General features: G+C 31.2%; 1 protein-coding gene across 3 annotated transcripts in view; it reads left to right on the forward strand.

Moving 5' to 3' along the window:
* Positions 1-13,954, forward strand: part of LOC126830236 (dachshund homolog 2) — a 79,061-nt gene extending 65,107 nt beyond the window's left edge. For 2 of the 3 annotated variants that reach the window (XM_050560587.2, XM_050560588.2), the window contains exons 7-10: positions 9,014-9,097; positions 9,413-9,565; positions 10,213-10,284; positions 11,252-13,930. In XM_050560587.2, the coding sequence (XP_050416544.1) occupies positions 9,014-9,097; positions 9,413-9,565; positions 10,213-10,284; positions 11,252-11,367 (425 nt within the window). In that variant the 3' untranslated portion in view covers positions 11,368-13,930. Of the gene's footprint in view, positions 1-9,013; positions 9,098-9,412; positions 9,566-10,212; positions 10,285-11,251 lie in introns of all 3 variants that reach the window. The other variant, XM_050560589.2, reaches the window with a different exon arrangement.
* Positions 13,955-14,877: the final 923 nt, after the last annotated feature.

Genomic DNA, 14,877 nt, shown 5'->3' on the forward strand with positions numbered 1-14,877 from the left:
AATCTGACACATAAGATGACATTGAGAGTTGATTATGGTATGGATATGTTAATTAATGTCTAATTAATAGTTTATATAAGATTTCAGGCCTGGAATAGGCAGATTTAGCTCTTGCATAATGTATGTTTAACAAAAAGCTACATGTGATAACATTGACACACACTAGTTATAATGTCACTGATGTTTAAATGGTGTAACCCAAATCTTTCAGTGTATAAATTACAATACAGTTATATATTGACAATTACATATATTATAAGTTGAATTAAGCTAGTAAAATAGTTCACTGTCGAGGTCTCTAGGAGGAGGAGCGTCAATAAAACATGACATGCTGTAATTGATGTATTACTTCCCTCTGACAACCGTCTATAAATCGTGAATAAGTATTTCACCAAATACTGTCTAATCCTTGCATCGCCTACAAATTTTATTTCAACAGAATATGAAAAGAAATTGTAATCAAACTAAAATAATTTCATTTCATAGAATTTTCCTCCCATTGCCATTAGCGACCTGCTGTGACATAAATGAATTGCCTTTTGATGTGTGTTTCAATTAAAGAATTTATCAGCAGAACAATTTTTCTGCACAAAAATGTAATGATAGTGAATACTGAATATTGCCCCAAAATATATTCTGCCCCAGACCCTGTCATCTCTGTTTGAACATGATTTAATTTAAGATGAAATGTCCCAACGTAACATGATAATATTGGTCTCATGTATTTTATAATGCAATGTAATGATGCATCCATCCCAACATGATTTTTGAAGCCAGGTTCCCAGCACGGAAATGCCACAGTCCAAACAGAAATGCTCCTCCCTAGCATCGAGAGAGAGAAATGGGGTTCAATAACCATTTGACACAAACTAAGTCATTATGTCAATAATTTGCTTGTGTTTAGGGGTTTTTAGCATTGGGAGGAAACCGGAGGATCCGTAGAAAACCCACAAGGGGTTGGACAGGTGACCGTACTCCTTGTTACGTACAACTGGGGAATTGAAACCACGCCACTTGTGTCGAGTGGATGTTAAACCCCATCTCTCTCTCTCTCTCTCTCCCTCTCTCTCTATGATTTTTATGGATATAAGTGAATTATCTTTCAGTTATTGACTCATGATTCTAAGATAATAAAGATAGACAAAGTAGTGTGAACTTTAGGCGTCCATAACTGATGTACTTTCATAACACTATTTAATGTGTTCATTCTCAAAGTCTACATTTGTAAAGTCTGGAAAATTGTAAATTTAAATATTTAGTTGCAAAAAATGCATGCTGCTTTCCATTGGTTTAAAGAATGAAACGTATGGGTTTAAAAGAATAGATTGATTTATGTGATTTTTGTTTATCATTTTGTTCCCCAAATCGACTAATGTGGTTTATTAATCTAATCAAAGAGACGAATCATAAATAATAAGACAGTTGATTAAGACAGCCTCGATATCAGAAGCAGACGTCTAAATCGGCATTGAAGCAAATCATTGAGGGAGAAAACTAGTCAGACCGACTGGAAGAAAGCGATAGCGACCAAGAGGATTGAAAGCTTCCCTCCCACTTCACACACTCCCCCCCCCCCTTCCGAACAGACACAAAATAAACTTATTTTTCCTATACATACCTGTTTTATTGTGTCCTATTCTCACCCCGACTACAATATATTTGAAAGATTTTATTTATTTCCAAACCTGTCAGTTGATGAAGAAAGGAGATATGAAAGCTTTAATATAGATCGATGTGAAAGTAAAGTTAATTGAGCGATAATACTGTATGAAACCAATAAACATTCTCCCAACATATCTTTTAAAAACAGTCAATTTTATACAATTTTTTGTATTTTGTGGGACACTCTTTTAAAATGGTGGGGAGGTTTAAAACTGATTCTAAGCACAGACAGACGTTAAATAATCTAAATAGGTTTTCTTTTTAATGGCTGAAAGATTTTTCTGTCGGTTGGATGATTCTGTTCACAATTACATGTGATTAAGTTGATTTTTTTGTAATATACATGGCTGTGAAACTTGACACTATATGTGAGAAAAGGTAGAGATAAAAAGATGTCATTATAGGATGATAGAGAAAGAGATAAACACATAGATGTATTTATTAAATAAATGTTTCCTTTTTAAGACACAGAAAGGAGAATTGATGACTCATCCTAAACACATAAAATCTATCTGAGATAGAAAATGGTGGAAATGTTATCTATTATGAATTTTGTAATTTAGTATATTGAAGTTATTGTAATTTATATAAATGAGAGAAAAATTAAATGGTGTGTTCGTGACAATTTGTCTTCACGCTAATAGGTCGTTTATGATGCATTATGTAAGGGCTAAATCTGCTTATCACGGGTCTTTCTGATATGTTATCTAAATTATTAGTTAAACATTAAACCTACATTATATACAATAGCTAAATCTGCCTATTGCGTGATTTTCTTTAGGCCTGAAATGATATATAAACTATTTATTAAACATTTATTAACATGAAAAGACCTTAATCAACTCTTGATGCCATCTTATGTGTTCGATTTTCATTGGATTTGAATCTGATCTGCTTGCCCTTAAATAACATCGTCTGCTAAATAGCACTTGCACAGCAAAGTGAAAGGACTTTGTATAACCTGTTTCCATCATTTAAAATTACTTACCAAATATGCCTCGACATTAGTAAATTTAAATAGCTTGCTTAATTTTAAAACATAACTACCATTCAAACTATAATGATAGTGGCTAGAAAAGACCCCCCCCCCCCTCCCAAACAAAAAGAACCTTTCTTCCAACATTATCCAGAGCAAATAATCATGTTTATCGCTACCCTAATTTCTCAGTTTACTTTCCCAAATTGAGGTTTCAATTCAATTAAATAAATTTTATTTCGGAAAAAAAAAGGACCAGTTAAAAACCAGTAGCTCTGGATGGACACCAGAAAAACTTATATTCCACATAGACTTGTACCCTGTAAAATATAATAACTCAGGTCTTTAGATCTGGTTTAAAACAAAATTGCTTTTAAAAGTCCAAAACACTTTTATTCTAAAATTTAAGCAAAAAATGTATTTGGCTTAATGTATAAATACTGATTTTTCTGAGAAAAAAAGAGCCAATTCTGACATTTTAAATTCAACAGATACGATAAAAAAACGAAATGATATATCGTTAAAAAAAATATATTCAGCGTGTATTTCTGGAGGCCAGGGTGGATGTTGAATCAGAAATCAAATAAAAATCATTAATGTTGGTAAGGTGTTGTAAATCAAACGGCCATCACATAATTAAATACTAGAACTGGAGGGATTGTTTACCATTTAGGTAGCTTGGCAATCTAAACTGTTGATTTGATATCAGTATAAACTGTCAGAGAGACACGGAACAGATGAAATATACACTTGTCATACACATGTAGAATATCTCTGCCATTTTCATCTCTTCTTCTTATCTTGTTTAAGTTTGTCAAAGAGATAAGAGGCAGCCAGTAGCTTATGTTTTAAGAATCACAAATAAAAGGAAATGTACAATTACTTATATTATTCTTGGCCTTCTTTTACATTTTATGTTCTTTTATTGAGAGAAAACACAGAACTCTTTTCAAAATAATGAAATAAACATTTGCCCGTTTGGTGCATACAGAAGCTTGACTATATAAGCTTGTCCAGGAGTTAATTTTAAATTGTAGAGTTTACATAGTTGCTAAGATATACACAAATTATTTTATAATGGCAAATGGATTTTATCAATTGAATTTTTCTCTCTTTTTTTTTTGTCTCTCTGAAAAGAACTTGTACTATGATGAAAAATAGAAGAACTTTTCTGGAAAGATAATTAATTTTGCGTTTGTACCATTATGTTTTGCACGATAGAGAAATGTTTCAATGCCATTAAGTTATGTTCAGTTGCCAGGAAGTTTTCCCCAAAAAAATATTACCAATTGCTTCACCAGACAAAGCTAGTTTCAGATAATTCTAAATGATTTTAAAATATTTATGTTTCCCTTGAGCTGTTTGTCTTGAAGTTTTATTGACCAGCTTTACAGAACATTATCATGTACATTATATGTTTTCTTATATTGAAGATACATTATGTAAGATTTAGATAAAGAGCTGGCAGTTCTTGCTATAATAGTTCAAAAATAGATAATGAAAAATGAATACATTGAAAATTTCAGTGAAATTACTTTATTCTAAGCAAAATTATGAATGATTGAAATTTTGACAAGATTTAGCCTAAATAGTCTCGACAGCCAAGTACCATTACCATGATAAGAAACTTTATTGATAATCGATATTAATGCACTGGTTTCTAATTCATTTAATATTGCAGCCATCCGATTGTCTAGAGAGAGTTGATTATATCCTTCATGTGAATAATTAATATAACATTTGAAACCAGAACAAAAGACCTGCAATAGTCAGGTTTAGCTCTTGCATACTGCATCTAGAAAAATGTTCATAAACTATTTATCAATAGAGAGAGAGAGAGAAATGGGGTTTAACGTCCATTCGACACAAACCAGGTCATTTCGGGACTAACATATGGTTCAGTTTTATTTCAATAATTTGCTTGCGCATAGGAGTCTTTAGCAGTGGGAGGAAACCGGAGGACCCATAGAAAACCCACGAGGTTGAACAGGCAACCCTACTCCTTGTCACGTACATCCGGGGAATCGAAACTACGCCAGTTAACGCAATGACAGGCCTTATGATACAACTCACACGCACTAACCATTCGGGAATTCACCCCTCTAACTATTAACCAAGATAGGATTATAAAATTCCTATTTTTCTCGTTTATTTGTAGAGATAAATGTATTGCAAAAAGCCGCTTTAATTTTCTCCATTTTGACGGCATAATTTGACAAAATGTCAAATGTTACACAAAATAATGTTGTCATCCGTAATAAATGTTTTACACTGCATTCTTTCTTTGTAATTTCAAATTTTATGTTTGTGTATTTCTGTCATTTATGGCCATTTTTACATTAATTTTATTTGATAGACATTTCAGTTTGTCGTTTAGTTCTGTATATGATTAGATAATTTTGTTTGTCTACCAATTTTCATCTGTTTCTTTCTTCTAATAATAGTGAGAGAAACGTAAAATGCCTTGATTTGTCTGTTTAATAATGGTTTTTGATCAGAGTGGAAAATTTCTAGAACTCATCAATTTGTCAGACATGACAGATGTACTGTTATTATTTTCCTTTAATAATGACAGACGACAATTTGAGCGAAAAAAATAGGAAAGAAAATTAAAAAATATTTCTCTATTTGACGTTGTTTTAAATGTGACATTACGGCTAGATGGACGTGAAAGCCTGATTTCTGTTTCTATCAAGACATAAAATAGGTTTAGGTAATGAATTTATGCGAAGATTGATATTAAAAAGCAATCCAATAAAAGCTGTAATAAATGATAATAGGGTGCCTCATTATCCAAACTGCTCAGTTGTCAAGGAAAAACAATTAAGGTGTTTATCCAAATGTTGAAAAACCAATACCCTGTTTCTTATTGCCAGCTTCAATTAGATTTATTGCATTGATATATAATTTGGCATTGATCTTCATTTTCCACCTGTCAACGCCATCTTTTGAAGTACTACCTGTCGTCTGACGTTAACGAGCCTAAATCTAAACAGTTCTCATTCACGTGTCTTAATATGGCGGCAGAAATCAGAAATATCCTCTACTGCATGAAGGGGATCATTTCCTGCGGCTATTGTATTGGTCCACTGAATTCAATCAACATTATTCTTCTAATACTCAAGGAATAGTGATGGGCCTTTTCATAAAGCAAATTATTGGAAATCTGTCAAGAAACACTCATTCATTTTGAACATTTTATTACATTTTTCCTGGCTATAGGGCCAACATTTTTGGTTTCCAGGAATGAAATTCAAGAAATTGGTCATTATTGGAAGAGATAATTCCCCTCATTATAAGGCAAACAGTTGTATGAGTGATTTACGTCTATTGGTTTCTGCTACCTTTCTTTCTTTTCGCGGCCGTTAATCTCGATATGTCTAGTGAAGCGTACAATATCGCCTGCCTCATTGCGACAATTTTCTAAATATCTCATTCTCTATAAGAGGAGAAGATTACTGTCCCCGAGGTGGTGTGTACCAGTTAAACTAGAAAAACCCAACTGACTTGATCGCAAAACTAAATGGAAAGGCAATAAATAAGAAAATGAGAGGATAATTCACTGAAGGGTGGGCTAAAGATAGGCTATCGGTCACAGTAAATCAAGCTCACTGTATTTGCAAGACGACAACATGAAACAATAATATTTCAGCATTTGTCAAATGATCCATTAGAAAAAGGCCAGATGGAATAATATGGCCATCGCTTGACTAGAAATGAAATCTGATTGTGTTCTCCAAGTAGCCGTCATAAAGTATTTTCATCAGAATCATCTTGGGGCTAATATGATTTGCCAGTCATATCGGCAATTTACAATCGACTAATAAGCTCTGTTACTCTAAGTGCAATTTTTATCAATGTATATTAGCAATGATATAGAACGGGACGGAATCTGGAGAACATGACCAGAAATTGTAAACTTGCGATAATCATGATTAAATGGGCGAATTTGTCTGTCAGGCGCTTGTATTACTAGTAAATATTCTCGCTTTTATTACATCAGACATCATAAATCATAATAATAATCACATCTCGATAAACACACTATTTGTGTGATATGTGATCGGTTTGACTAATATCTTTCACTTAATAGATATTCACATCTTGGCTCGGCTTTATTAAGATAGAATGGAAAACAAATGTAATAAAATACTTCTGTTTCGGACAATTTATTCTCATATTTTTTTTTCTCCTCGATTTTTTTTGTTTGTATTTGAAATATGTGTACAATTTATTCAGAGAATTCTTTTTCTTGGTTATGACATTTTTCTTTGGGTGTAAATTTTCTTTCATAAGGTTCAGAAAAGGAATTTTCCATGTTCTTATAAAAAGAGAAATTTGATATTAAGACTCATTAATATAGAGATTGTCAGTTTCTCAGTGATAATTATTATCTCTCGTTTCGTAGTTCATTCAAGTAGGTTTGTATTCATTCTATATCGTTGATGTAGCATGAAGTACTGTTTAAAATACAAGGCCCCCAAGTCATTCTCTGACAGGGTAACTATATCCCATATATTAAATTGTCGCCCACTATTTCTTAATAGATGTGTGTATATATACTTTAAAGGTAAAGAAAAAGTTTTCAGGAGAGTATCGCTATTATCAATTGGGGAATAAATACGCAAGTTTGCTGTGATCTAGTAATATTGTATAATAACGCCATATTTTTGAAACAGAAGGGGCGTTGACATTAATGGGACTTGAGGACACTTGGTTGTCAAGCAGAAAACAAAAAAAACAAAATACTGAAAGAAAAACATAGTTGTCATTGCCATTGTTTTGATTGACAGACGAAGTGTAACTGACAGCCATTTGTTCACATCCGTTGATAGAAGGAAAGAACATTGATGATAGTCCTGAAAAAGCAATATTATTAGGTTTTTTAACATACATTTGCCAATCTCTTTTATACACAATTCATTTCCCATCACTAGATCAATTTCTCGTTACAACAATACATTAAAAACCATTTTCAGTCCCATCATACCTTTGTTTGAAGACTCTTCGGCTAATGGTGATGTAAAATGGCTGAAACACTGGAAGCGAACAATTGATAGAGACAATCAATGGTCAAATCATTTTCAACTACTTAGCTGTTTATTACAATCAATGATAAATAAATATACAAAATGGCATGTTCTTTTGTATAAGTCTATTGACATTTCCGTATTTCCACATTTGCACTTCTTCACAATTGCGTGAGAAAATCAAAATGTTGCAGTGTCGAATGCTGAGAAAAATATGTATGCCTGCATCGTAAACCAAGGAAATCGCTTAGCAACATATTCAAACGATGCATTAGTGTAGTTATATGAATAAAAATGATGAAGAAAATAATTTGATTTATTCATTATATAAGATAAATGATCTAAAAATGATGCATAGGACATATAAAGTTGAATTTTTTTCTGATTTAAGCTGAATAAAGTTAGAGATTAGTTTGAAGTTGGTTGTTGATAGTGTTTAAAGAAGTGTATTAAAGTTAACTATTAAACCTAATCAACGAGGATAATAGGTGGCAACAACCCCCGACAACACATGCAACATTATACATAGCAACCTTAATTGATTGACACTAGCATGAGGTTCATTTCGACACACATCTCGGTGCAATAATTATTGGATAATTAAATTGCACTTGTAATTAAGGTGACAAATGTGCCATTAAGAAACATTAAGAGAGAACCATTACAGATATAATTGTGTTAGCCCCTCTCCATAATATCTAATACTGTAGGAGTTGTATTCTTTCACTGGTCCGAGATCTCGATGCTCTTTAACAATAGAAAGATCACAGTTCGCATTAAAAGAGAAGTTGACAAAGTCGAGACTTTTCTAAATACTATTATTTATTGCTAATGTTCACCCATTCTGTGTCTACTTATTATTGCCCCATTATAATAGATGGCTTTTGTCAGATGGAAATTCGTCTGCCTAATTGCTTCATAATAGAAAGTGATTTACTTGTCATATCTTTCGATACAGTTAATAATCATCCTCCAATTTAAATCTTTAGATTCTATATGGATTAATCACCATTATACATTTGTCTATCAAAGCAAGCCGTGTTATCACTGAGCATGAACATATTCAATGAAAGCGCTCAGTAATCTTTGAATTATGCTTTTAACAATGCTAAGTAAATGTACTTGTATGAGAGTAGTTGTCTAGTCGCCACTAATGTAAAATAGAATTAGAAAAAGAAAATCATACATTTATTGAAAAAAAATATGTAAGCATTGATTTATTCATTATTTTGAATAGAGGATGTTATGAATAATTAATACTTCGTCTACAATATCTATTTTCTACTTATATATATAAAGAAGTGGAATAATATACTATATTTCATACCTTTGATTATATTTTTAGCCGAGTTGAAAATGGAATTGAAGAAAGAAAGAGACATGAGAGAGACAATAGAAAAACAATTATTGGAAGAACAAAAAAACAGAGGTACATAGACATAATTATAAGTACATTTTATTGTAATCAACGTTTATTTGTTATTTTTACAATATTTTAATTGTTCTTTCTTCTATGATTAATACAAAGATTATTGTTATAATTCACTTCTTTATTTCTGTGTTAGTAATTGTTAAATAACAATTTGTCTTAAAAGATTTTTTTTATTTCTTTAATATCTGACAATTGACTTACTTTTATTTTCAATTTCTTTTTTATTTGTTTTTTCTTCTAGATCAATAAAAATGAAATCAATTTTTAATTTTTATTTAAGTTTAAATTCATTTTGCCCTTTTATTTATTTAGTGATTTTACAAAGAAGATTAAAAAAAGAGAAGAAAGTGAGAAGGAGAATGCAAGAAACTATGGAAACCAGTCCGGGTAATCTTGGTCTAAATTCTAGCAGTATTGATAATAATAAACTCAACTCTAGTCCTGACTGTAATCGTAATAACATAGGTAATAATCCATTATTTCACTTCTACCAAATAGAAATAGTTTTCAATGTAATAGCATTAAGTTCTACCAAATAGAAATAGTTTTCAGTTCTATGTAATAGCATTGAGTTTTATCAAATGAAGATAGATTTCAGTTCTATGTAATAGCATTCAGTTTTACCAAATAGAAATTGTTTTCAGTTCTATATAATAGCATTGAGTTCTACCAAATGGAAATAGTACTCCGTTCTATGTAATAGAATTGAACTCTACTTGATGGAGATATTTTTTAAAATTATCAGTTCCATATGCTGGGTTCCCACTATCACGATTCGCGCTACAATTGAAATCGTGGTTTTAATCATGGAGTAATCGTGGTGATCCTATCAGATCCTATCATATATTGAGGTCAGTCGTAGCAATTGGGTTGGTAGTATCGAAACATATCAGAACATATCTACACGTACCAGATTGTGGACTCAATAAGGGTAAACCTATCGAACGACAGTGGGAAGCTAGCATTAATAGAATTTTGCTTATTTAACTTGCTGTCAGATGACAGTGAGTACAATGGTACAAGATATTATGAAAGTAGCATTCCCTGTCTGTAAAAGCCAGATTCAGCTCTTGTATACTGTATGTTAAATGAATATATATCATATCTTTTAGATTCAGCTGATCCTGACTCAGAAGCAGATAATAAATCAGTCAATTTATCTGATTGTGACAGTAAAACAGAAGGTGGGTTGATCTATATGAGAATTATATCAATTATTCTTCAAACTAGAAACACTAAAAATATTTTATATATGCCCACTTCCATCCACTGTTCTCAAGGTGATTCTGAGCGGAGTTCTCTAAGAACCCAGGCCACTGACCTTATTTGGTTTTAAAAATTACAGAGAAATATATATTGAACAACTGAAATGAAATGAAATGGGGTTTAACGTCCTGCTGTTCTGCTCCGACTGGGCTAATGAAGACGCCATATGCCATACAGTGTGCTATGAGAGAAATTTTGTCCGGGCAGCAGCACTATGGCCCACTCTTATATCAAATTCCAACAGCCATTGGATCTATTACGTGCACACCAATGTATACACATGAACTCATTTTGTTGTCCCATCCAAACGACTAGACAACTGTGCTTATCAGGCGTTCCGCCCTGCACCACTAACAAGGGGAAACGATGTTGGAAAATCATGATGAACTTTCTCGGCCAGTATGCAGGGATCGAACACGTGACCTCCAGGCTAGCGAGCCAGCATCTTACCCACTTTGTCACTGTGGCTCCATTTATTAAACAGGGGGACATATCATAAAAAATTAGATGCACATAAATTCAGTAAGATTTGTATAGTTGAATGTGGTATTTATGTACATGTATATCTTAGCAACACCCTTTATATTTTGATTGCAAGTCAAGTGTCCTTATGACCTCTTGAATTCTGTAATAAAAACTGGCATTAGGATTACATGATGGCCAATGATAAAAAGCAAAAAAGCATGATCTGCAAATCACACAAAATTTTCAAAGAACATCAATAAGATTTTCTTACCATTATCTGGAATCGGTTTGAATTTCAGGGTGTGCTACCTATCAGTAGTACACTTGATTATTACCACTTTGGTATTATTTGAGAATTTTAAGTGGCCATTAAATTATCATTGCATGTGAAATTAAAAGTGTAAAATTGTATATTTTCAGGTACTCCTGAAAGACCATCGCATCGAGATGTCTATGATAGCTACACTGCATCATTGAATGGGAGTGGCCCTCCGCGTTTTCCATACATGCCCTTAATACATGGTGAAGTACAGTGAAGCAAAGGGACATGTCATACCTCACCCATTAATAAATTACTCTTAACACTAAAAGTTTTGAACTTATAAATCGATAAGTAAAACTGAGGACAACTTTACACATTGAATGAAAATAATTGTTACAAACGACTATACCAAGGAAAAGCCAAGGACAGTTTTCAACTGAAATAGAAATCATGTGAAATTGTGAAAAATGCTAACTTTTTGGTGAACAGGTAGTGAAAAAAAACAGTGACAGATTTTTCATGAAAGACTATTACAAACATGATATTTCTAAATAAATACTTATTATATTATTATTATTATTATGAATTATGATATGCCATTAATATGAGGGGTTTATTATTATAAATGTAGATATATCATATTTAATACCTGTTTAATGTCCACAAGGTTGTGCACCAAAATGCCTCTTAAAGTGTATTATTGTAGGTTTAACCCTTTGAACCCTAACATAAAGTGTAACTGCATTGGCCTCGACTCCCCAAAAACCCATTTATTTATCCTATAAGATGCCATAACACTCTTAGATCAATGCAATGCATAATCAAAAAATAAAGAAAATATATATGTAAACAATTGACCCTTATAAATGCTTAAAAAGATAGCACAAAAAAAAAACAGTATTAATAGGTTCAGAGGGTTAAATTAAATGAAGAGACAAAATTTTGAGTGAATTTTTCTCAACTAAAAAAAATCATGAGCACATTTAAATTTTGATTCATACGTGGTTCGATGAGGAGAAAGAAGGAAATAAAATGGATGTATTTGGTCCAGAGGAGAACTTTCGATATCCCACGACACTAACTTTAAATGTTCCTCTTTAAAAGAGTGCACTTTGCTCAACAATGCTCATTAGGTTAGAAATAACTTGAGCTTAATTTAATTGGTTGTGAAAATTATTAAAATAGATGGTATTAAATACTCAGTATTAAATACTGACATTTTGATCCACATAGTAAAATACTTCTATTAATCTGTTTCTTCAAGAATTTCTGGAAGCGGGGATGAAATTTTAAATTACTTAATACTTAAACTGATACTAATAGGGAGTAAGGGGTTGTAGAGTAAAATTCTTCGTGAATTTCTGAAAGTGGGGGATGAAATTTTAAATTACTTAAACTGATATGAGGAGTAAGGGGTTGTAGAAATAAATACCCTCAAAAAGTAATGATTTTGTTGATTAACTTCAATTATTGGGCATGTTTGATAATAACAAAATTGGATGGTCCAAAGGGAGGCTTTAACCCAATGCTCCCCTGTTGCAAATCTGGCCATGGTAAAAAATATTTTATTTTAAAAATTGAATTTAAAATATAGAATATAAGTGCAGAACATGCAAATTAGTTTAATGCGACTTGACCACGCAAAATACCACAAAATATTACATTTTGTTCTGTTGTGGTATTTCAGTTGTAATTGACAGATAGTCTTTTCTGAATTAATGAAATTCATTACAAGGCAGGCAAACCTAGCCATAATGAGGCATATAGCTGTAAATTTGTGAAGAACAAGGAATAGGGATATTGTTAAGATTTGAAATTTGAACCATTTATTCGACATACCACAAGTACATCCAAAGTCCTCAATAGTAGATATAAATACAATCAGATTAAAACACAGAACCTATTTCGTTTTGTTTTTTATAGTTCGAAATTTCATTTTACTTGTCTATACTACACTAGGATCAGAAAGAGTTGTTGATGTGAGGGATTAGCTAATGAAACGGCGAGTTCTTGATGTGCACGGAACTGTGTGTAAACCACTAGAAACATCAAAGTTGATTGATTAATCAATGTCTGACATCATAAGGTCAAAAGCCACTTGTATGACCCCCGACGCGACCTTTCAGTACAACCGGTCAGATCTTCATGTAGTGGAGGCCATCGAAAGTATAAAAAAACGAAACAAAATTTAGATGTATATTTGAATAAGATTGATATAAATGTAAATTAATCCTATAATATGTTTGCTGTAAAATAGAATAACTTCTTTAGAATAATAAAATATATTCATTTATTTCCATTGGAGCAAAATTAATAAGGTGATTAATTAAGTTTTGGTTTATAATATGTTGAATAAAGTTGTATTCACATTAGTTCATTCATCTTTCATATCAAAAACAAAAACCATGAATTTATTAACTCAAATAATCACCAATTAATGGCACAATTTGTTTACAATCATGTACTTGCCACAATCGTGAAAATAGAACTTCTATGGCACTACCATATCCTCGACCACCTAGTATATTCCGCCCCCAACCCACCTGTCTACCAATTATAAACCTTCTCTCTCCGATTTATTATTACTCACCAACCTCATTGTATATTTCATATATGTATTATACAATAAATGTGTAGTTATAAAATTAGTATATGTAGTAATATTGTAGATGTAGATGTTGTCATAGTTATAAAATGATGTTCATTGTATTTTGTATATTATGTGAATATTATATAATATGATGTGTAATGTACATATTGCTATAATGTTATATTATAATGTGTATGTTATAATGCTATAATGTTTATCTTAAAATGCTATTATTATGTATATGTTATTACATAATATTATGTTATATCCATGTAATAATGTATATATTACAATGCTGAATATTATATGTTATAATTCTGTAATATTGTTACAGCATTGTTATATTTTATAATGTATAATGTTATTTTATAATGTTATAACCATACTGTAATGGATTTGCTATAACACTTTAATATTATGTTATAACAATGCTGTATGTTATGACACTATAATATTATGTTATAACAATGCTGTAATGTTATAAAACTATAATATTATGTTATAACAAGGCTATAATGTTATAATACTATAATATTATATTATAACAATGCTGTAATATATATGTTATAACATAATAATATTATGTATAACAATGTTGTAATGTATTTGTTATAAAACTATAATATTATGCTATAACAATGCTGTAATATATATGTTATAGCATTATAATATTATGTATAACAGTGTTGTAATGTATTTGTTATAACACTATAATATTATGTTATAACAATGCTGTAATGTTATAACACTATAATATTATGTTACAACAATACTATAACACTATAATATTATGTTATAACACTATAATATTATGTATAACAATGCTGTCATGTTATAACACTATAATATTATGGTATAACAATGCTGTAATGTTATAACACTATAATATTATATTATAACAATGCTGTCGTGTATAATGTGTGTTCTAGTAGACTAGACGACAATATTATATTATATTTAGCGATTTGTATGAATGAAATTGGAATACATGTGTGTTTGAAAGTTTATGTTTATGTCAATAAATGATTCTATGTTTCACTGATATGTATGTAGTTGTGTAATTCCTCTTGTCCCCACCCCATTCTCTTTATGTGTAATGGTGATAAAAGAGACAAATCAAGAAAAAAATTAACAAACCATATCACTGGATTATGGTTATAAAGTATACCATGATTGCCCTAATGCAGTTATTCA

Source organism: Patella vulgata, chromosome 8 (genome assembly GCF_932274485.2).
Source record: "Patella vulgata chromosome 8, xgPatVulg1.2, whole genome shotgun sequence".
Lineage (NCBI taxonomy): Eukaryota > Metazoa > Mollusca > Gastropoda > Patellidae > Patella > Patella vulgata.